Source organism: Hippopotamus amphibius, chromosome 2 (assembly GCF_030028045.1).
Source record: "Hippopotamus amphibius kiboko isolate mHipAmp2 chromosome 2, mHipAmp2.hap2, whole genome shotgun sequence".
Classification (NCBI taxonomy): Eukaryota; Metazoa; Chordata; class Mammalia; order Artiodactyla; family Hippopotamidae; genus Hippopotamus; species Hippopotamus amphibius.
In genome coordinates this window covers 66,919,237-66,943,974 of record NC_080187.1, presented here as the reverse complement: position 1 = coordinate 66,943,974, position 24,738 = coordinate 66,919,237, and the positions used below count along the sequence as shown (strand labels likewise).

The 24,738-nt window shown below is 42.7% G+C and overlaps 1 protein-coding gene and 1 non-coding gene across 2 annotated transcripts in view; both read right to left on the bottom strand.

The window, feature by feature from the left end:
- FBP2 (fructose-bisphosphatase 2) overlaps positions 1-24,738 on the bottom strand; it is a 40,698-nt gene that overhangs the window by 9,285 nt on the left and 6,675 nt on the right. Inside the window, exons 3-5 of the mRNA XM_057722042.1 lie at positions 23,937-24,029; positions 8,043-8,183; positions 1,977-2,114 (exon numbers count right to left, since the gene is read on the bottom strand). Of these exons, the coding sequence (XP_057578025.1) occupies positions 1,977-2,114; positions 8,043-8,183; positions 23,937-24,029 (372 nt within the window). The remainder of the gene's footprint in view (positions 1-1,976; positions 2,115-8,042; positions 8,184-23,936; positions 24,030-24,738) is intronic.
- On the bottom strand, positions 504-576 carry TRNAA-CGC (transfer RNA alanine (anticodon CGC)). Its single transcript has one exon. It is a non-coding gene; the product is annotated as a tRNA-Ala (tRNA).

Sequence of the window (24,738 nt, the reverse complement as noted above, 5' to 3'; positions counted from 1 at the left end):
TTTCTACAAGAGAGTTGGAATGATTTGTTTTCAATAAAACATACTCTTCGCACATATTCACACAAGAGAAAGTGAAGACCCCTATAACCTCAACTTCCAGAAACCACTATTAACAAGATGGGGCGTTTTAAAAATATTTTATGCATACATACATGCTATACATATCTGTGTGCATAAATACATTCGTGTGTGTATGTGTACTTTGTGGACATGTTTCACTATATATGAAGAAGGAATTACCTTTCTAATGGGTGAATAGATGTGTGGCACAATATTGCACTAGAATATTGTGGGTGTCCCAACCAACACTTCCTGATGGGGTACTTTAGTTGTCCCTTTGTTGTTATAAACAACAGTGACATATCCTCATTCATTTACATTTTTTAAAAAATTTTTATTTTATTTTATTATTTTATTTTATTTTACTGCACTGGGTCTTAGTTGTGGCACATGGGATCTTCAGTGCTGCATACGGGATCTTCCTTGTGGCATGCAGGATCTAGTTCCCTGACCAGGGATGGAACCTGGGCCCTCCACATTGCGAGCGTGGAGTCTTAACCACTGGACCACCACGGAAGTCCTCATTTATCTTTTCTTATTTGACCTATTAGCTCTTTAGGATCAGCTTTTTGGAGAAACTTAGGATTGAGTCAAAAGATATGAATATTTACTATTTGAAATCATATTGCCAGATTGCTCCCCCCAGAAAGGTTGTGGCGTTTATGTTTCCTTTAACATTTTATGAGAGTGCTTATTTTCCCACACCACTGAGCACTATTCACCTGTTGGATCTACGCCAATCTGTGGGTGGAAACGATGTTGCATTTTAATTTGCATTTCTTTTCTATTAGCATCTTCCCATTTGTTGACTGGACAGTTCTGTTTCTTCCATGACTTCCACGATTGTGCCCTTTGCCTGGCTTTCTGTTTGAGTGTTCACCCTTGTATTTGGGTCTTCGAGTAGTCGGTCACATGTGTGGTGATTACCTTTTTTCTCAGTTTGCAACTTCTCATTCAAAAAGATTTATGGGTTTTTTTGCATAGGAGTTTGGTTTTTCAGTGGTAAAATAAATATCTTCCTTTATGAGTTCTAGAAGACGCATGTTTTAGCTTAGAATGGAAACCACTGTGAAATCATCTCCAAGACTGGGAACTTGTGAATAATTTTGATTTTATCAACCTCACAATTCATATCCTGTTACTTTTGCCCTTAAAACATCTAACAGCGACTTCCCTGGTGGCACCGTGGTTAAGAATCCGCCTGCCAATGCAGAGGTCACAGGTTCGATCCCAGCTCCAGGAAGATCCCACATGCCGCGGAGCAACTAAGCCCGTGTGCCAAAAAAAAAAAAAAAAAAAAGAATCCGCCTGCCGATGCAGGGGACACGGGTTGGAGCCCTGGTCCAAGAAGATCCCACATGCCAGGGAGCAATTAAGCCCGTGTGCTGCAACTACTGAGCCTGTGCTCTGGAACCTGCAACTACTGAAGCACGGGCTCTAGGCCCACACACCTAGAGCCCGTGCTTAGCAACAAGAGAAGCCACTGCACTGAGAAGCCCACGCACCTCAACAAAGAGTAGACCCTACTCACCACAACTAGAGAAAGCCCATGCACAGCAACGAAGACCCAATGCAGCCAATAAATAAAGAAATAAATTTATAAAAGCAAACAAACAAAATGACAGGAGATGCTCTGATCTGAAACCCTGGATATTGAAAAACTGGTCTCTGCCTTCTTCATAGACAATTTCTCCCAGAGAAACTCACCTGGGGAGTATTACCTTTAGTAAGTAAATTTTAGCCATGAAACATACTGATTGCTTATGAAGAAAGTCAGAGTCCGCCATTCTCATACGGGCCAGAGCCATAAACATGGGTACTGTTCTCTTTCAGCCAGTCCCCCACAGCCTTCCCCGAAACAGGAACCCACTGAGACAGCATCCTCCCCATTTCTGATTTAGGCTTTCTTTACTCACCTCAGGAAATTTCTTTTTCTGCACGTATTCTGTGGTAGCAGCATCAAAATACTTGGCATAGCCCTCATTGAGGCTGTAAATTTTTCCTTTCTTTTTAATCTTGACATCTTTTTCCACCAGAACAAATTCACCAAGAGCCTAGAAAGGTGAAGGGAAACACCAGGAAGAAGAGAGATACCAGGAAACAGAGATGCACACCCCAACCATCGGAAAACAGTAGAAGATGCGGGCCTGCTAGAAGAAGCCAGTGATTTACCAGGTCCTTCTGCAGCCTGCCCAGTGATGTTTTTCTGAGGTATATTAAGAACAGTGGCAATATGGAGCCTGCACAGCCAGCTCAAGCAGTAATATAACAAGAAATAAAATAATTTAAAGGAAAAAGAAAGTCTCCTTTGGAAACATCCCTGTAGCTAGGCTACTCATTTGTAAAGAACCTGGCTGTGTGTATCCCCCAAGTTCTCATCCGCAGTTAATTCCTAATGTTTTCAGGAAGATTGGGGCCATTAACAATGAGAGGAAGAAGTTACATGGATGGGATTTGTCATGAAAGTGGGGGAAACAGACCATGAATTTGTGGTCTAGTTATTTTGCTTATCTTAATGACTCAATCTTGGAAGCCATTCAAAGTTGCCTGTGTCCCAACTACTCTTAAATGGGGTAAAGAGAAACCTTTCAATCAGAAGCTATATTCACTTGGTATGAAGAATAGTTGATAAAATTTTTTTTAAATCTTCAGAATTATTAATAAAATTGTACCCTGTCTCCCTATAGCCACCTGGTTGCTATCTGCATGACATCCATGCCTCAGGTACCTCTTTACCTGAGTGCCGGTGGTCTCATCCCTAGCTAGCTACAGATTCACTTTGAATGCCTGGATGTCTCTCTAAGTCACTAGGAAGGAAATCCGGGCCTGGAAATCTAATCAGTTTTGACTAAACTTTGAAGGCTGAGAAAGTAAAAATCCCCCAAGATGAAAGCTCACAGCTAGAAGGTTCCTAATGAACATTGACAAGACTCCCACAAAGAGACAAGGCCCCGTTGACCGTGTCTGAAGTAAGACAGTGACAAGGACAGTCAACTGCAAACATAACTAAACACGCCTCTCTTCTGCCAAATGTGAGTGACGATCGCTTCTTTACCAGTGAATTTTTACCCGCACTTTAACCTTCCCACCTCCCAGATATAAATTCAAATAATCATTTTTATCCACATCTAGACAATACCTTATCCAGAACTGATCCTCTGTTTCTCAAATCTCCCTTAGATTCATCAAGCAAAAGCCCAAGTGCTATAGTAAGCCCTGCCAACCACTTCTTAGCACGATGCCTCATGGTTCCTCTAGAGCACCTTCTCCCTTGCTTAGTAAATCAGCTTCTTTAAGTCATAGGGACGTTCTTGATGGTTTCTGGATCATGAGCTTTAATAACTTGCTCTGGACATGTGTTGCTTTGGAGCAGCCCAGCATGGAGTTCCACTCCCTAAAAGCACCCGAACGTCCTTTGAATAATTAACGCTTCTCATTGGATGCCAGTCTAGGAAGACTCTAAGCTGGGCCTCCTCTAGCCCAAGGTCAGGCACTTGACTTAGCTTGGCAAAATAGATACTCCTCCCTGGCGTTTGAAACCCGAGCGAGAGACACAGCATCAGGGGTGGCGTCCAGACCAGACTGGCTATGTGGTGAATCCTGCCCCTGAACTTGCCCATCTCTAGCCTGGGGCCTCAGCTTTCCCATTAATGCGGTCCCACCTTTACTTAGTTAAGCCAGGATCCTTTGCTCATTTGCTTATCAGCAAAGATCAGGGACAGATACACAACGGTTGTCTAAATAACGTCTTCACTTGTTTATCCACCTCGGGGGCTGTGGGTGCGGACACTCATGCCCCTGGAGAGTTGTTCCCTGCTGTGGGATGGAGTTGGTGTGGAGCCTTACTCTAACCCGGAGAACAATGCCTTTGTTCTGATCCCCAGCACCCACTGAATATTAAAATGGCCTCCCACAGCTTTGAGAAGAGGGTACCTGCTTATCAGGCACCATATCCTTGTCCCACAGAAATGAGATCTGCCACTTGTAAACAAATGCCTTATCAGTGTGGTTTATACCACAGTTGAGAGTTTGGTTAACATGAGGTGACCCCTCTGTTCTGGCTGAACAAAATGTGTGCTCTGACAAAATCAAATTACCAGCCCCACAAACTCATAGATCAGGCAGGCTCTTGTTGCCCCACCAAGGAACTCTGCCCTGTGTGGCCCTGCCTGAGTTACCTCTGGCCACCCTCTATGGTCTTCTATCTGTGACAACTGCCATAAGCGGCTTCAACTTGAAGTCAACCTCTCAAACTGGCCCTCTGCTTCACACACTGGGTCCTTGCTCAAGTGTCCTTTGTCATAGGGTGATGTGATCCAGAGGGTTTTCAGGCTAATAAAGAGAGCTCAGCAGAGAGCGTGCTATGGTTCATTGCCTCTTTCTGATGTATAATCAAACTGTCGGGTCTACCTATATCCAGTCTGGGCCCTCCTATCGTGACTGGAGATGGAAAGCGTGAGCTGTGTCTCTACAGTCCTTCAGCTGGACCCCTGAGCCAAAGGCACCTCCCTATTGTCCTTAGAATCACTTCTGAATGTTCTTGGAGATATTTTGCTTGTAATCAAGAGCAGTTTGTTCAACATTGTCTGGTATAATAGTTAAACACAAAACTGCCAGTGAATTGGTGTCCTGAGGGGCGAATTCCTGTGTGTGTGTGTGTGTGTGCGCGCGCACGTGTGTTGGGGAGGGTGGGGAGGGGAGAAGTCCCACACATACTGTTAAGGGAACCACTGACTGAAAACGCCCACCCTGGTCAGGCACCATAGTAACCACTCAGCATCAGTTATCTTACAACAGGAGGTCCTGGTAAGGAACACAGAACTAACAAGCTACCACCAACCAGAAGAATTCAGTAAAGGTCAAAAGGAGAGAGGAGACTCCAGTCCATATGTCCTACCAACCTCCCAGAATCCTTCTTGCTGGAATCCACCTTTGCTGAGCAATGCAAATACCAGGAAGGACCTCGAGTCAGAGTAATTGGCCAGAGACAACGGGGAAACTAATCCTATTACCATAAAACCCGAGACCGCGAGCCACGTGGCAGAACAGTCCTCCTGGGTTCCCTCACCCTCCTGCTCTCCACCCGGGCTCCCCTTTCCAATAAAGTCTCTTGCTTTGTCAGCACGTGTGTCTCCTCGAATAATTCATCTCCGAGTGTTAGACAAGAGCCGACTCTCGGGCCCGGGAAGGGGTCTCCCTTCCTGCAACAATACTACCAAGCAATTCTTGGACACCAGCCGTGTGTCTGAAGTTCAACTCAGTTCTGACACTATCCACCCAGAAACAGCATCAGATTCTACCGGTTAAGGGTTCAGTCCTACAAGACTGCCCTCCCCCAAAGTGGGGCACCTCAGACGTCAGTTCCAAACCCAGGTTGTCACCTATAATTCTGACCGACGCGCCATAAATCAGAGGTTCCCAGGACCTCCTCAGTCTCAACCCGGAAGCTCTCTGAACCCAGTCCTTCAGGTTTCTATGGAGGCTTCATTATATAAGCACTATAGGCACAATCAATTAAATCATTGGCAACTGATTTAACCTCCAGTCCCTTTCCCCTCCTCAGAGGCCTGAGGGTGAGACTGAAAGTTCCAACCCTCTAATCACGTGGTTGGCTCCACTGGAAACCAGCCCCATCTTTAGGAGCTTTCCGAAAGTCACCTCATTAACATAAAAGACACCTTTATCGCTCTCAACACTGAGGAAATCCCAAGGGCTTGGGGAAATGTGATCCAGAAACCATGGATGAAGAACAAATATATGAGGAATAAATTTTGGTCATCTGAATGACCAGATATATTTTTTTCTTATCGCAATGATCACAGCCTGAGTATGACTCTGGGCTCCATTGCTACTAGCATGACCTTGGGCAAGTTACTTACCCTCTCTGTGCCTCACTTTCCTCATCTGAAAATGAGAATAATAGTAGGACCTACCTTATAGGGCTGCTGTGAGGCTTAAATGCATCAATAGATGCAAACTGCTTGGAACAAATACCTATTCACCACTTAGTAAGCACAGTCTAACTGTCAGCTACTATTCTCAGAGCATTATTTGTGAAGGATAGAATTCCTGCTGCTATGAAAATAAGGAGAAATTAGAGCATCAAAAACTGACACAGCAATGGGTTTTGTTCTGCTGGGTTTATATGTGAAAAGTTTAGATTTTAAAAGATACCAGATTTCCATATTATAAAGTTTAATTTGTCACCCCTTCCTTCACACACATGTGAAACAGGAAGGAAGGGGACAGGGCACAACCTTTAAAAAAAATGACAGAGCCGTTGAGGACACAACAAAAACTGGTTAGAACGGATTAGGCCCAAGATGGCCGAAGATTAGACCTCCAGGAGACCTTGAGCCTCCTTATACTCCCATGGTAACATATTAGCATAAGCTAAACGACACACCCACCAGCGCCATGACAGTTCTGAGGCTGACCTTAAAAGGCCAAAAAGTGGGTGGTGGCCCAATTCCTTGAAATCCCCGCCCCTTCTCCAAAATAGTTGGAATAATCCTCCGGTTCGTTAGCCTATGAAATTACTCAGCCCATAAAAACTAACCACCCCCATATTTCGGGGCCTCTCTTCTGAGAAAGCCCACACTCTGTCTGTGGGGTGTGTTTCTCCCTTGGCCACTCTCACTTTTCCAAGACAACCCCATGCCCTGGGGCCATTCTTACCTTTTGAGATGGATTCTGTCTACAGAAAGTGTATCTCTCTGAGAAAAAATCCACTACTTACCTATCACTTTGTTTCTCACTGAATCCTTTCTGTGGTGAGACATAAAGAACCTGAGACATGAGACCAGGGTGTGATCTCACTTAAAAGACAATGAGTTCAAGTCCCAATCTGAGATGTGCAGTTTCACACACACCAGCATGTAAACTCCTGAATTTTTTGTCTAGAATGTCTGTCTCTTTCACCAGTGCATTATCTCCTTCCACTGCCTAGAACTGTGTTTGGGGACACACTAGATGCTCAATTAACATTTGTAATTTCAAACTAAATTGAAATACTGAACAATAGCTTTTGCTTCATGGAATACTGGAAACTTTGAAATGGCCTTCAGTCAAAATTATTTGAGTCTTCACAAGACCTGATTATACTTGGCAAAGTAGTTCACAAGTGATAGGCAAAGCATCCAGCATCTAAAAGAGAAATTCTATAAGTTATACATACTTTCCAAGATTTCTCCTGAACAATTTTAATGTATGTTTGCCATGAAGCCTCAGCCTTTGTTTTTGAACTCTTGTGTCTTTATCCAATTATTTCTTCCTCCAATCAGCGTTGTGTTATCATATTTTTCATCTACCCAGAGGTTGTGCTTCTCCTCCTTCTGCTACTAAGCATTTTCTCATTGTGGAAAAGTGTGGAGAACAACAAAGAATCTGATAAAACAGCTTCTACCAGTCACTCCTCCCATTGAGAAGAACATGTATATTAGGGGAAGTCCTCCAAACTGGTGTCCAATAGGGTAACCACTAGTCACATGTGAGTATTTAAGTTAATTAAAATGAAATAACATTTAAAAACCCAGCTTCTCAGTCACACTAACCACACTACAAGTGTTCAGTGGTCACAGGAGGTTAGTGGCCACCGTAACAGACAGCACAGATTACAGAACACAGCCATCATCACGGAAAGTTCTATTGGATGGTGCTACTCTAAAGAATCCATACTTCTGTCTGGAAATTGGCAGCACTGGGATCCTTAAGTCATTGTATTCCCATAAACCAAAGAAGTTGAATGCATCTTTTTGATAATAAATTCCTTAAGAACAGGGCCTGTGTTGATACGACTGACCCTGTAGAACCCCTCAAATGCCCTCACTTGAACAGAGGTTCTTAATGTTTCTAGATGATGCTGTTGTCTCCCCAAACTAGACTCTCTGGCCCCAAAAGCAAGTATTAGGAATGACCAGAAGATTATCCAAGGGGACAGGGATTAAAGCACAGAGGCCCATACTACCTTATTGGGTACCTACTGGGTCAAGCATGAAGAGGTCCACTCCTTGCCCAGTGGAAAGGGCCACCAGGGTTGCACTTCCATAGAGCGCATAGCCCGCGGCCACGATGTTGCGGCCTGGCTGCAGGGCATCCTTTTCAGAAGGCTCATCTTCTGAGGTCTGCAAAAGAGAAAAGGGAAACGTTACTGTCTCTGCAGAGAACCCTTTGCCAGAGGACTGCATTTCAGACCAAATTGGATTGGCCAAAAAGTTCATTTGGGTTTTTCCATAACGTCTTACAGAAAAGGCCAAGTGAACTTTCTGGCAACCCAATACTTGAGCCACTGAAGGAAGTGCAGTTCTCAGAATTTCAAGCCTCAGCAAATGCATCTGGGGGAAAAGAGTTGCCACATTAATGAATGGTTCTAGCTGAGCCAGTGCAAAGGCCATTCTAGGACTTCTCCCTGTTTTCTGAACGGATTTGTCTCCATCCTGCCAAGAACAGCACTCCAAGGTGCTAAAACCACACCCTCTCTTAAAAATCATAAGCCATGCTCCTTAGTGATTATAAGGACCAAGGTCATTGAGCTCTGATTTTGCGCAGTACCTCATTCTACATACACAACAATGCTCCGAGGTAGGTATCTTTATGATCGCCATCGTTCAGATGAAGAATGAGCCTGAGCGACTGGATGACTCACCAAACCTCAAGAGAGGCTGGAGTCCACCCATGTGGCTGGGCCAGAGCTCGTCACTGTCCATGCACTGCCCCTTGAAAGGCCTGCCCCTGCCTGTCCCCACCCCAGGGCCCAAGTCTACAATTCTGGACCATTGCTTGAGGAAGCCTCTCTCTTTGGCTAGCAGAACTAACGGTGCCAATGGGAGTGAGAATTCAGAGAGACAGGCAAGGCAGGCATGCTGTTGAAGGAACAGCGATGTCCTCAGCGGAGGGGCAGAGCCGCAGCTGGGACTAGATTTCACAACCTACTCTTCCAGGTATCTCTTGAAGGGCTCGTCCCTCCTCCCCACTCCCTTGTGCTCAGAGAGGCGAGGAATTAAATATCATGAATTTGGAAAAATGGAGAGCGAACGTCCCGCCTCCACTGTAAGGAGCCGAGTGAGTGGGGGAAGGAGAGGCAGGGACATGGTCACCGGGCACGCCCTGTCCTTTCTCCACCTTCATCTGAGATTCTGACTACACTGCACACCCTTTGGGGGTGATGGCGGGGGGTGGGGGGGACAAGATTCTCGCGCAAGCACTGGTTCTGTACCTTAACATCATTATGGATAGCAGATACGAGACAGGCTTTGAAGGGAAAGTGAATGGGTAGACGTGAATCAATTGTTTTCAAATGGAAAGATCCCACATAGCTTCTGCTTCATGACCAGGGAAAATGAGTATGACATGTGTGACAAGTTGAGGCTCCAAATTTGCTTCCCAAAGCCCACCGCCCCCAAAAATTGTGACCTCGCTGTGCAAGGGTTAAATCAAAAATTGTTGGCCTCACTGCTCTGTCACTCAATTCTCTCCCCTCTGTTTTCTAGAGCAGCTACCTCAAATAGTCAGTTAGAAGCTCTGTTCTCGCTAGACAACAGTGGGTTTTTGGCTAAAAGACAGATCCGGAAATAGTACATAGAGATTTCCTGCTGAGCAGAAAATTCCAGAGAATTGGAAATTGGTACATGTGAAAGAAATCTTTAAATTTATGAAGATACACTTGGTGATTATAGAAACAGAATGATATTGAGCTCGAATATCATACACACATTAGAAATATGTCCATTATGATAAACTTTTCTGAAGAATAACTTTTTTTTTCATTTTATTTATTTTATTTTTTTGAGGTACACCAAGTTCAATCACCTGTATTTATACACATATCCCCGTATTCCCTCCCTCCCTTGACTCCCCCCCCACCCTCCCTCGAGTCCCCCCCACCCTCCCCATCCCAGTCCTCTAAGGCATCTTCCATCCTCGAGTTGAACTCCCTTTGTTATACAGCAACTTCCCACTGGCTATCTATTTTACAGTTTGTAGTATATATATGTCTGTGCTACTCTCTCGCTTCGTCTCAGCTTCCCCTTCACCCCTCGCACCCCCAAACCTCGAGTTCTCCAGTCTATTCTCTGCATCTGCGTCCTTGTTCTTGTCGTCACTGAGTTCATCAGTACCATTTTTAGATTCCGTATATGTGAGTTAGCATACAATATTTGTCTTTCTCTTTCTGACTTACTTCACTCTGTATGACAGACTCTAGGTCTATCCACCTCATTACATACAGCTCCATCTCATTCCTTTTTATAGCTGAGTGATATTCCATTGTATATATATGCCACATCTTCTTTATCCAATCATTTGTTGATGGGCATTTAGGTTGCTTCCATGTCCTGGCTATTGTAAATAGTGCTGCAATCAACATTATGGTACATGTTTCTTTTGGGATTATGGTTTTCTCTGGGTATATGCCCAGTGGTGGGATTACTGGATCACATGGTAGTTCTATTTTTAGTTTTTTAAGGAACCTCCGAACTGTTTTCCATAGTGGCTGTAGAATAACTTTTAAGTGTAAAATAATGCTGTATTTATGTGAGACTATATCTTTCAAAGTACTGTCGAAGAGGAAGACATTTTTCTCTACCCTCATAGGTTCTTCTGGCTCATTTAAGAATTAGACTGACATGGGACAGATTGTCAGGAGAAAAAAAAAAGCTTAGGGAATTCCCTGGAGGTCCAGTGCTTAGGACTCTGTACTGTCACTACCAAGGGCCCAGGTTCAATCCCTGGTTGGGGAACTAAGAGCCCACAAGCTGAGGGGAAAAAAAAAGAGAGAGAGAGAGTTTAATAACATGTATTAACATGTATACATGGGAGAGACCCAGGAAAACTGGGTAACTCACCAAAGTGACTGAAGCCCTCACCTTAAATAACATCTTCAGCTAAAGACAAAAGAGGGTGTTGGGGGTGATGATTGGGACTTCAGAAGAGAGGAAGGCAATTCACATGGAGATGGAAAAGCAGATGTTTGGTAAACAAATGTTCCCTGGGCCGTGCACAGACAATGGAGCACAGACAGGAATTCTAACCTTGCTAAATTCCTTCCTGTCAACACACCTAGTTCATACTATGGTTATCTATGGTGATGGCTGCCTTCCTGGAACAAGGTCTTTTATCTACATTCTTTTAGGCAACTGGGGGGAAGGTTAAAGGTTCTTCCTGAGTCTTTTGGGTCTTAAAATAACCAGCCTAAATTAACCCTCCTGTCCTCATGCCACAGAGACACTTTTTTTTTTTAATTTTCCTTCTCATGGCTACGGTGTATTCTATTGTATATCTTTATTCATCTAGGTTTTTTTAAGAAACTTTATTTTTTGTTATTCTTATTATAGTTATTAGTATTATATTATTGTTGGCTGTGTTGAGTCTTCGTTGCAGGGTGAGAGCTTTCTTTAGTTGTGGCAAGCAGCGGCTACTCTTTCCTGAGGTACTCGGGCTTGTCATTGCAATGGCTTCTCTTGTTTCAGAGCACGGGCTCTAGGCACGTGGGCTCAATAGTTGTGGCATGTGGGCTCTAGAGCGCAGGCTCAGTAGTTGTGGTGCACAGGCTGAGTCGCTCCTTGGCATGTGGGATCTTCCCGGACCAGGGATGGAACCTGTGTCCCCTGCATCGGCCGGCGGATTCTTAACCGCAGCGCCACCAGGGAAGTCCCTAAAGACACTTTTTGGGGTGGCAAATTTTGCTCCCCTACAGCACTTTCACACTATGTTTTTGTGAAACAACGGAGAGGCTCTATAACCCTCATTTGAAAGAGAAGGGGTGGAGGTCAAAAAGGTGCGTAACATCATGAAACCAGCAAGTGATAGAGCTTGCTGGACCCACGGCTCTTGACACGAAGTCAGCATCCTTCTGAACACCACACAGAATATGGGGCCTAGTTTGCTCTCTGCTAGTAAAATCCTAATGACTTTATTTTTAAACCAAATCTTATCCTTCTTTAAAAATCTCACATTCCCTTTAATATTTTTGTTATTTTAATATTTCCCCAGGGCTACAAAAACCATTAATTAATTTAAAAAATTAAAATGGTATGTTCCCTTTCCTATTTTTCCTTACATTCACAATCTTGCATTCTTTCTAATACTTTCAGTTTTTTGCAACTAATTACATTTTCATCCAACTTGCACATGTGTTCAATAAATTGACTTTTTATTTCCCAATCCCCAGGCCACATACAGATTCTGAGAACCAGGCTCTAGGGAGGTGATTCTCAAAGTGAGCCAGCACCAGCATTATCACCTGGGATCTCGTTGGAAATGCAAATTCTTAGGCCCCACCCCAGGCCTACAGAATCAGAAACTCTGGGTCTCCAGAATCAGCCTTCCACACTAAAGTGTGGGAATCACTGCTCTACCGCATGAATTCTTTTTTTTTTTATTACTTAATTAATTTATTTATTTAATTTGTTGCTGTGCGTGGGCTTTCTTTAGTTGCGGTGAGTGGAGGCTACTCTTCATTGTGGTGCATGGGCTCCTCATTGCCATGGCTTCTCTTGTTGTGGAGCATGGGCTCTAGGTCCATGGGCTCCAGTAGTTGCAGCACATAGGTTCAGTAGTTGTGGCTCACGGGCTCTAAAGCGCAGGCTCAATAGTTGTGGTGCACGTGCTTAGTTGCTCCGCAGCATGTGGGATCTTCCTGGAGCAGGGATCAAACCCATGTCCCCTGCATTGGTAGGCAGATTCTCAACCAGTGCGCCATCTAGGAAGCCCCTATAGCGTGAATTCTTAAGAACCTTCAGAAAAGTGGAAGTCAAGGGCAGTATTAGGTTTTTTATTAAAATCTTTAGTCTCCCCCATTGAAGCTTCTGAAACACCTTTGTTCAGCCATCAGAAGGACCACATTTTGTGTGTATGAAACCAGAGTTCTGCTCTCTGATTTCTCCCAAGCTAGAGCCTTTCCTTTCTCGGAGTCATGATCCTGCAGACTCTGCTTGGTATCACACCCTGTCCTTGGTCCTCTAGACCCTGCACTGTGGCTTGAAGACAACCACTCCTCCCCCTCCGGCTCCTCTGGCTTTGAATTATACATAGACCTCGCTGGTCTCAAAAAAATAAAAAAAAACCTTCTAGACCCCAGGACTCCCCTCCAGTTATCACCCATCTCTGTCTTCATCTAGATTCTGGAATCAAGAAAGTCTGCTTACACTGGCTATCTTCCTTTTCCTGTCCTCACTGCAGGCTGCCCGATATGACCCCTTCTACTAAATCAGGCACATAGTTTCCAGTCTTCCTCTTACCCCCGCCTCTCCGCAGCACTGGATCCAGTAGCTGCTGCCTCTTCCTTGAAATGCATCTCTTCTGAGCTTCTGTCTGCTTCCCTCCTTCCCTCGTTTCTAACTTTCTTTCTAACTCTCTACACGTGCCTTCACATTTGCTTTTGCCAACTCCTCTTCTTCTGACCTGTTAAATGTCAGTGCTTGTATGGTCAGGCTGCTCTCTTCCTCTCTGCACAACCAGCGCCCAGCCAGTGCCTGCTTCTCCTATATCTTATGTACATGACTAACATTTCCATGTACTTGCCCCAGGCCCCAGCTAGTGACTATTCTTATTAAAGAGGTGGTGAGGGGTGTGCCCCTCTACCGGCTTCCCTGGTAACTAAGGAGCCCACCTGATGTCAACTCTCCCTATAACTGGTGATCTTCCCCTCGCTGAGAACGAAGATTGCCACCATGTCCTGCCCGCCGTGCACCACACATGCAGGGGTGTTGATCCAGGACCTTGCTTCAGATGTGTCAGCGCCCCCATGCATTAAACCAGTGATGTCTCTGTTACTGACCCTGAGCTCCTTCTTCAGTCTTGAAGCTGGGCAGGTGCAGGCCTTGTAGGCCTGTGGGGTGCAGCCCCACAGTGCTCCTCCTGGTCGCTCCCTGCACTCAGAATCCCTAAGTACAGTATCTAATGATCCTTCTTAATTGCCACCCTGTGGAAGGTGGTGACTCCAAACGGGTCCAGTCTCTGCTCCAGAAGTCTGGATTTGGGGCTAGAACATTCTGGTCAGGTTGGGAGCTACGGGGTGACCATCTTTCCACTGCCATTGGCTAGAGGACATGGACCTCTCTCTGGTCCACAGAAAGAGGAAGGAGTGGCTGCTTGGCGGGAAGCTGAGATGAGAGACTTTGAGGGAAAAAGCTCTCCTGGCCTGATCTTTTTCCAGTCCAAGCCCTCTCTGAGACTGGGTGTTTCCTGATCCATCCCTGCCACTTATAAGAAAAAGTCCTAAATAATAAAGCTCTAATCCCTTCTCATTCTCCGCACTCCTCAGCGATGGCACCCACAGCCAGAATTCCAGGCCTCACACAGACGATGCCTCCCAGACCCCCAGCTCCATCTCCCCGGAGAGCCCAGCCATGGAGCCACCTGGCCACCAGATAGCCCTGCTCAGGGATCCCACAGACGCCTCAAGCATCAAAACATGTCTGATGGACTTCACTTGCCCCTTCTCATCCCCCCCACCAATCCCCGCTCTTCTCCCATTGCTGCCCATCTCAGCAAATGGTGCCGCCACCTGCCTGGAGGAAACTCAGTTTTGTCCTCCCCCTCACCCCCCTTTCCTGACCACGCTCCTCGCCCTCACCCACGCGCTCCACTCAGTCACTAAGTCCAGTCAGCTCTACTAGCCCTCTTCCAAGGTCCATGCCCTCCTCTCTATCCCCTCCACCCCTACTTGGTCTGAACGACCATCACCTCCTGCCTGGTCCCCTGATTCCACCCTCACCCTGCCCAGATCCACGTCCCTTCTCTGCTTAAAACACGTCACGGACTTCCCACTGCCTCAAGGTCCAGTATTGCTAACTCGTTTTACCAGGTCTTCCATGACCCGGCCCCTGCCGGCTGACCAGCCTCGTCCAACACCACCCTCTCCCCTTCTAGACCCAGGCCCTATGTTACAGCAACACCGAGTTTCTTTTCTATTCTTGAACATCTACCCTGCATCGGAGCCCCAGGACTCTGCCTATGCACTTTTTTCTAGCCAGAATGGCTCTCTCCTTTCTCCCACACCCTTTGCCCGAGGAACTCATAGTTCACCTTCAAGTCTCAGATAAAACATCAGCTTCCCCGTGCGGCCTTCCCTGACCTCAGGGTTTGGTCGTCTGGGTACTCGGTGCTTCTCCTCTGAAGCTCCCAACACACCTTCATTAATGTGGATGATGGCCAATTTCCTAAATAGACTGCAAGTGCCACGCTGACAGCGCTGACTGCCTTGTTCTTGTCTGCTTTCCTACCACCTAGTGCAATCTGGCCTATGGTTGTTACGTTCAGTTCACACACACACACATACACACACTCCCCCCAAGTTTATACACACTCATAAACATACAAGCATACATACTTTTTCACCAGCATGCTGGATACCACAGAGGTAATCAATCTCTGTCACTAAGTTTAGGTTTCTCCTAAATTAAAAAAAGAATTTTTATTTAAAAATAATTATAGATTCACAGGAAGCTGCACAGATAGTACAGAGAGATCTTGTGTGCCCTTCACCCAATTTCCCCCAATAGTTACATTTTATGTGTTTTACTATAGTACAATATTAAAACGAGGAAGCTGACACTGGTATTAAGCGTATGTATAGCTCTATGACATTTTCACCCGTGTGGATTCAGGTACCCCCATCACATCAAGATACAGAACTACTCCGTTACCACCACCATCTCCATTGTGTTACCTATTTGTAGTCACACTGACCCCCAATCGCCTCCTCACCACCCCTAATCCCTGGCAACCACTGATCTCTTTTCCATTGCTATAAATGCCATTTAAAGAATGCTACATAAATGGGATCACACAGTTTGTGACTTTCTGAAATTGACCTTCACTCAGCATAATGACCTTTTTCACGCTGCAATCCATCGAAGTCGTTGTATGTACCAATAGTTTACTCCATTCTATTGCTGGGTAGCCAGCTTTCCATGGTACGGATGCATCACCCTTTCTTTAGCTGCTTACCTGTTGTAGAGCATTTTGGTTATTTCCCGTTGTGGGCTTTTACACATAAAGCTGCCATGAACAATCATGTGCAGGTGTCTGTGTGGACATACGTCTTCAGTTCTCTGGGATAAGTGAAGAAACTGCCACACTCCTCCTGGGTGGCTGTGTCATCGTCCACTTCCACTAACAATGCCTGAGAGATGTAGTTTCTCTGCATTCCTGCCAGTGGTGATACTGTCACTGTTTTTATTTTAGGAGTTCTAATAGGTTTGTAATGCTATCTCATTGAGGTCTTAATTTGCATTTCCCTAATAGGTAGTGATTTTGAACATCTTTTCATGTGCTTATTTGCCAAGAAACTTATTTTCACCTGTTCAGTGACACATCTCTTCATATCCCATGTTCTAATTGAATTGTTTGGGTTTTTTTACTGTTGAGTTTTATATTCTAGATATGAGTCCTTTGTCAGATGTGATCTACAAATATTTCCTCTCATTCTATAGCTTGTATGCTTATACTCTTAATGGAATTCTTTGCAGAGCAAAATTTTTTCATTTTAATGAAGCCCAATTATCAGTTTTTAAATTTTACATATCATGCTTTTAGTGTAATGTCTAAGAACTAAACCCTCATTCCTGGAGATTTTCTCTTATGCTTTACCATAAAAGTTTTAAAGTATTACATGTAGGGAGTTCCCTGCCGGCCTAGTGGTTAGGATTCCAGGCTCTCACTGCCGTGGCCCAGCTTCAATCTCTGGTCGGGGAACTGAGATCCCACAAGCTGTCTGGTGCAGCCAAAAAAAATAATAAAAAATAAAGTTTTACATTTAAACCTGTAATCTATTTTGAGATGATTTTGGTATAAAGTTTAGGTTGAGTTCTTTCTTTCTCCCCCTGTGGATATACAGTTGCTCCACACTATTTGCTCAAAAGACTCCTTCTTCCATTGAATTGTTTTCACAACTTTGTAAAAGTCTGTTAGCCATAAATTATGTGAAAGCATTTTTGGGTTCTCTGTTCTGTTCCATTGAACATGTGTCTATCCCTCTGTTAATATCACATAGTCATAAATTTCAGAATAATCTTAACTATACTTACAAAATATCTTGCCAGGATTTTGAGAGAAATTGCATCAAACTTATATCGGTTTGGGGAGAATTAACATCTTTTACAATGTTGAGTCTTTCACCCCATGAACGAGGTATGTTTCTCCATACAAGACATATTATTTGATTACTTTCATTAGTAATTACTGATGGAATTACTATTCCTTTTTTTTCTTTGAGTAATTGCAAATTGTATCATATTTTAAAGTTTTAGTTACCATATGTTTATTGCTAATATATAGAAATCCAATAGATTTCTGTGTGTTGATTTTGTATCCTGTGACCTTGCTGAACTCACTTACTAGTTCTAGGAAGTTGGTTTAAGTTTTGGTGTTGGTAGATTCCTTAGGGTTTTTCTACATGGACCATCTTGTCAACAGTTTTTCATTCCCACCTGTATGGTTTTATTTCTTTTTCTTGTCCCACTGCCCTGGTTAGCTCTTTCAGCATTATATTGAATAGCAGTGCTGAGATTGGACATCTTTGCCTTATTCTTGATTTTAGAGGAAAAGCATTTTGTGTTTCACTCTTAAATATAATGTTAGCTTTGTCTTTTTGTAGATGTTCTTTAGCAAGTTGAGGGAAGTTTCCCCTCTATTTCTTGCTTCCTGAGAGTTTCTTTGCTCTGTTTTGTTTTGTTTTTTTAAACTGAGTGTTGAATTTTGTCAAATGGTTATTCTTCATTAATGGACATGATCCTATGATTTTTCTTCTTTAAGCTTGTTGTCATGGTGGATTACATTGATTGATCTTTGAATATTGAGCCAGATTTCCATCACTGGAGTAAACCCACTTACTCATGGTATATAATTCTCTTTATGTATTGCTGAATTTTATTTGCTAATACTTTGTTGAAGATTTTGCATCTATTCATGAGAGATATTGGTCTGTAGCTTTCCTTTCTGAACTGTCTTCATCTGGTTTTGGTATCTGGGTAATGCTGTCTTTAGAAAATAAACATGGAAGTATTCCTTCCCCTTCTCTTTTCTGGAAGAGATTGAATAATCTTTAAACATTTAGTATAGTTCTCCAGTGAAACCACCTGGGCCTAGAGATCTCTCTTTTGAACTATATTTTCTTAGTAGTTATAGGGCTAGTCAAATTATCTGTTTCATATTGAGTGAGTAATAGTAGTGTGCTTTTTAAAGAACTGATCTACCTCATCTAAGTTGTCAATTTTACGTATGTAGAGTTATTTATAATATTCCCTTATTATCCTTTCGATGTTTCCAAATTTTTTAAAATATCAAAACAACTCTGAGATGAACAATCTAGTGCATAAACATGTGTTTCTCTGATTATTTTCCCAAAAGAAATTCCAGATAATGAAAGTATTGGGTAAAAGACTTTCGACACATATTGAAAAGTTGCCCTGCAGAAAGACTGTACTAATTTCTACTTTATCAGTGATAAGAACATTCATTTTAATTCAATCTGATGAACATAAGATAGTAATATCTTTTCAACTTGGCTAACTTGATAGGTGAAAAAAAAAGACATTTGCTTTAATTTCCATTTTGTATAATTAATAAAGTAAAATTTTATATATTTATTGACCACTTTTATTTCTTATTTTATAAGTTGCCTGTTTGATGTCATTGTTTATTTTTCCATCAGGGTATTCATCTTTCTATTGTTGATTTTAATAGCTTTTTACATATGAAATATATAAATGCCTTACATGTTATAAACATTTTCCTCAATTGTCATCTGCCTTTTAATTTTATCCACAATGTCTTTTTTTGCAGGTTTTTGGTAATTAAAACTATTCATTACAGCCTAATTATTTTCTTCTGTTGTCTTTATGTTTAGACAGAATTTCTCCTACATCAAGACAAGATTAGACAAATATTCTGGGGTTTTTTCATGGAAAAAAGAAAGGCTCAACTTTTGTTTTCCTTCCAATATGGTCTTGGAACTCCCAAAACACACTTCACGTTAGTAACCTCCATTGCCATGACACTTTTCTCAGAAAATCTCAGAGTAGTTTGCAAATGATTTAGTGTTATCTTTCTCAAATCTTTATATTTTTCCCTACTCCACTAAAATATCTAAACCTGTCACATGTAAAGGAAGTGGAGCCTCCTGTGGCCACTTATCAGCAAAGTCAGTGACAACTGCAAAGGCTCAATATGTTTGGTGGTAGAAGGTATGGGAAAATTGATTATTTTTTTAAATTGAGGTATAAATTACATACAGCAAAGCACACAAATCTTAACTGTACAATTTGATGAATTTTTACATATATATAGTACACACCTATGTAACAACTAAGATCAATTTATAGAATATTTCCAGCCACCTAGCAGATTCTCTTTTGCCCTCTTTCAGTCACTATCACGTCCCCCAAGGTAACCTCTATTATGGCCTTTATCATCCGGACATCAAAAGAATAATTAGCTTTGACTGTTTTGGAACTTCATGTAAATGAAATTACAAAGCATGTGTCCTTGGGGACTTCCCTGGTGGACTAAGACTCCGTGCTCCCAGTGCAGGGGCACGCCTGCCACGACTAAGACCCAAGGCAACCAAATAAATAAATAAATATTAAAAAACAAAAAAACAACAAAAAAAGCATGTGTTCTTTTGTATCTTGCTTATGCTTCACAACATATGTCTTTGTGATCTTATCTGTGTTGTTGTACATGGCAGCAGTTTGTTCCTTTGCATTACTGTGTAGCTTTTTGTTGTGTGACTATATCACAGTTTATTTATCCATTCTTATGTTGATATACTTTTTGATTTTTTCAATTTGTGACTTTTATGAATAATTTGTACACATCTTTTGGCAGACACAGGCACCCATTTATCCTGGGTGCACTCCAGGAGTGGACTTGTATATATGTTTAGCACTAGCAGATGCTATCAAAATTTTCCAAAGTGTTTGCATCATTTTCTTCTCCCACCACCATTGTATGAGAATTGCAGTTTCTTCATCTATAGTTGGTATGGTTAGCCTTCTTAATTTTAGCCACTCTGGTTGGGGGATGGGGTGGTGAATGATGTCTGCTGTTTTCACGTCCACTTCCCTGATGACTAAGGATGTTGAGCATTTCTCATGTGCTTATTAACCAGTTGGTGGGAAAAAAATCTTTTTTTTGAAGTGCCTGTTCAAGTCTTTTGCCCATTCCTTTAATCAGACTGACAGTGTTTTTTATTGATTTGTAGGAGTTCTTTATTCTGTATTTGAGTTCTTTGTTGGGTGTATGTATTGAAAATTTTTCCATCTATCTGTGGTTGCCTTTTCACTCTCTTACTGTTGTCTTTTTTTCTAATTAATTTTTATTGAAGTATAGTTGATTTACAATGTTGTGTTAGTTTCTGCTGTACAGCAAAGTGAATCAGTTATACATATACATATATCCACTCTTTTTTAGATTCTATTCCCATATAGGTCATTATTGAGTACTGAGTAGAGGTCCCTGTGCAATACAGCAGGTCCTTATTAGTTATCTATTTTATATACAGTAGTGTGTATATGTCAATCCCAATCTCCCAATTTATTCCTCCCTCCACTTCCCCCTTGGTAATCATAAGTTTGTTTTCTACATCTGTGATTCTATTTCTGTTTTGTAAATAGGTTCATTTGTACCATTTTTTTAGATTCCACATATAAGTGATATCATGTGATATTTGTCTTTCTCTGTCTGACTTCCTTCACTCAGTATGACAATCTTTAGGTCCACACTTAATGTTTGTCTTAGTTTATTAGCCTTTTCCTTCATGGTTGGTACTTTTTATGTCCTACTTAAAAAATCTTTACTTTCCCCAAAGGCATGAAGATATTCTCCTGTGGTTTTTTTCCCTAGGAGCTTTGTAGCTTTACAATGAAGGCTTTGGTCTTTAGTTGATCCTTGTATATGGTGTGAAGTAGTGAGGCCAAGTTCATTTTTTCTCATGCAGATATTAACCTGACCCAGCATCATCTATCGAAGGGATCATCCTGTACAAATTGAACTTCAGTGTTGCCTCTTCATAAGTCAGGCAATCATACACATGTGGATTTATTTCTAGGCTTTCTTTCGTGTTTCGTTGGTCTATGTATCCTTATGTCAGTAAAAGAGTAGAATTTTGGCAAGGTTCACTTAACCATAATAATGTGGGACAGGGGTATCCTGACCCTGTAGGGGTGTATAAACCCACACCTTTGATTGATTCAGATCAACAAGACGAGCTCCTCCCATCAGGACAACTCCCTCAGTCTTCCTCCTAAGACTCTGGTTTTCTGTTTTCTGTGATTCTGGCCCCCTACTCCTTACCTTGTGTTTATTACTTGTTTATTTCAATCAGCTCAGCTACAAATTTAAAGGATGACATACTCTATCCAAAAGTTCCAGATGTCTTGAAGCAGGAGAGTTTGCCCTTTGTCTAATCCTTGACTTTGCTGGAAATGGAAAATGTCAACTTCAAGAAAAAGGAAAATCACGAAACAGAGGGCCGAAAGCAGTATGGGATCTCTTAAAGGGTATTTAGCATTGCTCTTCAGAGATAAGAGGAAGAAAATACCTTTGACAATTCTCTGACTGTCCTGAAACTTCTGTCTTGATGCTTATAGAGAATCACAGAAGTCTTGGTCAGAAACAGGCATCATCTCTGGCTTTGACAGCCTCGTGAGTTGTCTGAAGCGAGCTGTTCTCTCACTAGACATTGCTTAAGCATCACAATGCTTTCTCTTCATGTCTCATTAATTTCTCAAACTTGCCCCCCTTCTTTAAAAACATTATCAGCGAGAATCTATGGTTATTTGAACTAGTCTTCAAAGCCTGTGATTAATTTAATTTTTTTTATAGATTTATGTATTTATTTATTTATTTATTGGCTGCATTGGGTCTTCGTTGCTGCATACAGGCTTTCTCTAGTTGCTGCGAGCAGGGGCTACTCTTCATTGTGGTGCATGGGCTCCTCATTGCAATGGCTTCTCTTGTTGCAGAGCATGGGCTCTAGGCACGTGGGCTTCAGTAGTTGTGGCACATGGGCTCAATAGTTGTGGCTCACGGGCTCTAGCACGCAGGCTCAATAGTTGTGGTGCATGGGCTTAGTTGCTTCATGGCATGTGGGATCTTCCTGGAGCAGGGATCAAACCCAGGTCCCCTGCACTGGCAGGTGGATTCTTAACCACTGCGCCACCTAGGAAGCCCCGATTTATTTAAATTTTAAGACAAAAATCTCTGGGTTCAAGATCACCAAAATTCAAGTGTGAATATCCCATATTATGTATGGTAATAGTCCTCTTTTTTTTTGCTTTGAAGACTTCGTTTTTTGAGAACAGTTTTAGGGTCATAGAAAAATTGTGAGAAAGATACAGAGATTCCCCATATACCCCCTGTCTGAACACATGCACAGCCTCCCTCATTGTTCCTCTTTGTTTTTTTCAGTTGGCCTTAAGAAGCTATGAAGACCATCAACAAAATGAAAAAGCAAAAATTATTGCAGATCGTACATAGAATAAAGGATTATATCCAAAAGATATAAAGAACTCACACAACTCAATGGCAAAAAAACAAACGATCTGACTGAATAGACATTTTTCCAATGACATACGAAGGGCCAATGGGTACATGAAAAGGTGCTCAACATCACTCATCATCAGGGAAATGCAGATCAAAACCACAATGAGGTATCACCTCACACCTGCCAGAATGACTAATATCCAAAACACAAGCAATAACAAGTGTTGGTGAGGACATGGAGAAAAGGGACCCCTCCTGCACTGCTGGTGGGAATGTAAGTTGAGGCAGCCACTACGGAGAACAGTATGGAGGTTCTTGAAGAAATTAAATATAGAGCTATATAAGATCTAGAGATTACACTCCTGGGTGTATACCTGAAGGATATGAAATCATTATTTCAAAGAGATATATATACATATAAAATTTTATATATATATATAAAATTTAGCCATGAAAAAGAAGGAAAGCCTGCCATTTGTGACAATACAGAGGACTTTGAGAGCATTATGCTAAGTAAAATTAGTCAGAGAAGGACAAATACTGTGTGATCTCACTTATAGGTGGACTTTAAAAAGGAAAAAAAAGCAACTCATAGATACAAAGAACAGATTGGTGGTTTCCAAGCAAGGGGTGGGGGAGGGGAAATGAGTGAAGGTGGTCAAAGGTACAGACTTCTAGTTATAAAATAAATAAGCGCTGGGGATGTAATGTACAGCATGGGGGCTACAGTTAACAATACCGTGTTATATATTTGAAAGTTGCTATGAGTCTTAAAAGTTCTCATCTCACACACACACACACACACACACACAAATTGTAACTGTGTGAGGGGACAGATATTGACCATTTCACTGAATTTTGCCAACAACCTAAATGATCCTGGAAGTGAATTCTTCTCAATAGGGGGCCAGGCCGACCGACAGGCAGATTTTGACCTTACAAGACAGAACCCAGCCATGTCTGCCAGACTTCTGACCCAAGAACTGGGAGGTAATAAACGGATGTTGTTTTAAGCCTCTAAGCGTGTGGTGAATTGTTACAGCAGCAACAGAAAGAGAACACAGTAAGATTTAAGATGCACAAAGAAGGAACAGAGGAGCCTTCAAATGCTGCCTGGAACCTAATTCCAAGTCTGGCATTTGTGTTGCCTCCATATTTTCAAAACAAGGCCCCATCTACCAGCTCACCCTACCTTCCCAGGAACGCCAGGAAGAGGGCGGAGGGAAAATTACCCATTCGGGTCTCCCGTGAGGAGCACGAGGCTTGCCTTCCGTGGCATGTCTGGTTAGTGGGAGGACAGAGGTGAGAGCTCCAGACTCGTGGCTCCCAGCCCAGGAACCTTCTGGAACCAGTGGCAGAAGGAGATGCTAAAGAGCAGACTGTTAACTCACCTTTCTGTAGATGGCAAATATGGTTCCAATGGAGGCCAGGCAGTCGATGTTGGAAGAGCCATCCAGCGGGTCAAAGCAGACCACGTATTTCCCCTGTGTGCACAGAGGGCAGAACACCTATCAGGTCACATTCTGAGCAGCACACTCTGTGTAAGTGGCTGTGTGCGGCAGACAACACTACACCAAAAGTGATTTAGAACAAAGGAATATTCTTATCAAAAAATGCAATTACTTAAGGAGTGCAGAACGTATCGGCATACATTAACTGAGCAGCTCAGAGCCCAGCTGCCCATAAACGGATCAATTGACATCCACACTGGGTGATGGAGTTCCCACCCACCTCCAAATAGCTCTCCTCCCACCTGCCCCGGCTCCACCCTCCCCTCCTACCTGGGACCACTGGGGACTCAGAGCTGCTGAGGATGTGAGAGAAAACCAGGTCTGAAATGGGCACCTTGCAGGGAAGAGGTGGAGAACTTGAAGATGAACTTGGGCGAGCTCTACCCACGTCCACAGTAAGGTCGGTTATTGATTTATTGATACTTCTGAGCCTCTCCACAGACAGGCTTTTTCATTTTGGCACATTTTTACTGAAAGAAAATCTCAGAACAATGTCCCAGGGCCTCTGGGTCTGTCTTATTAAAATAGCTGCTATGTTTAAATACATCAGGAGAGTAAAAAATACTCCTCTGGGTTTTGCTGCATCCACCCTACTTGCTGTTGTGAGGACCAGAGGTAGGTGGGGTCTTGAGATACCACATCCCTCGTGCCAACTTACGCTGTCGTCACAGGCAGCTCAGTG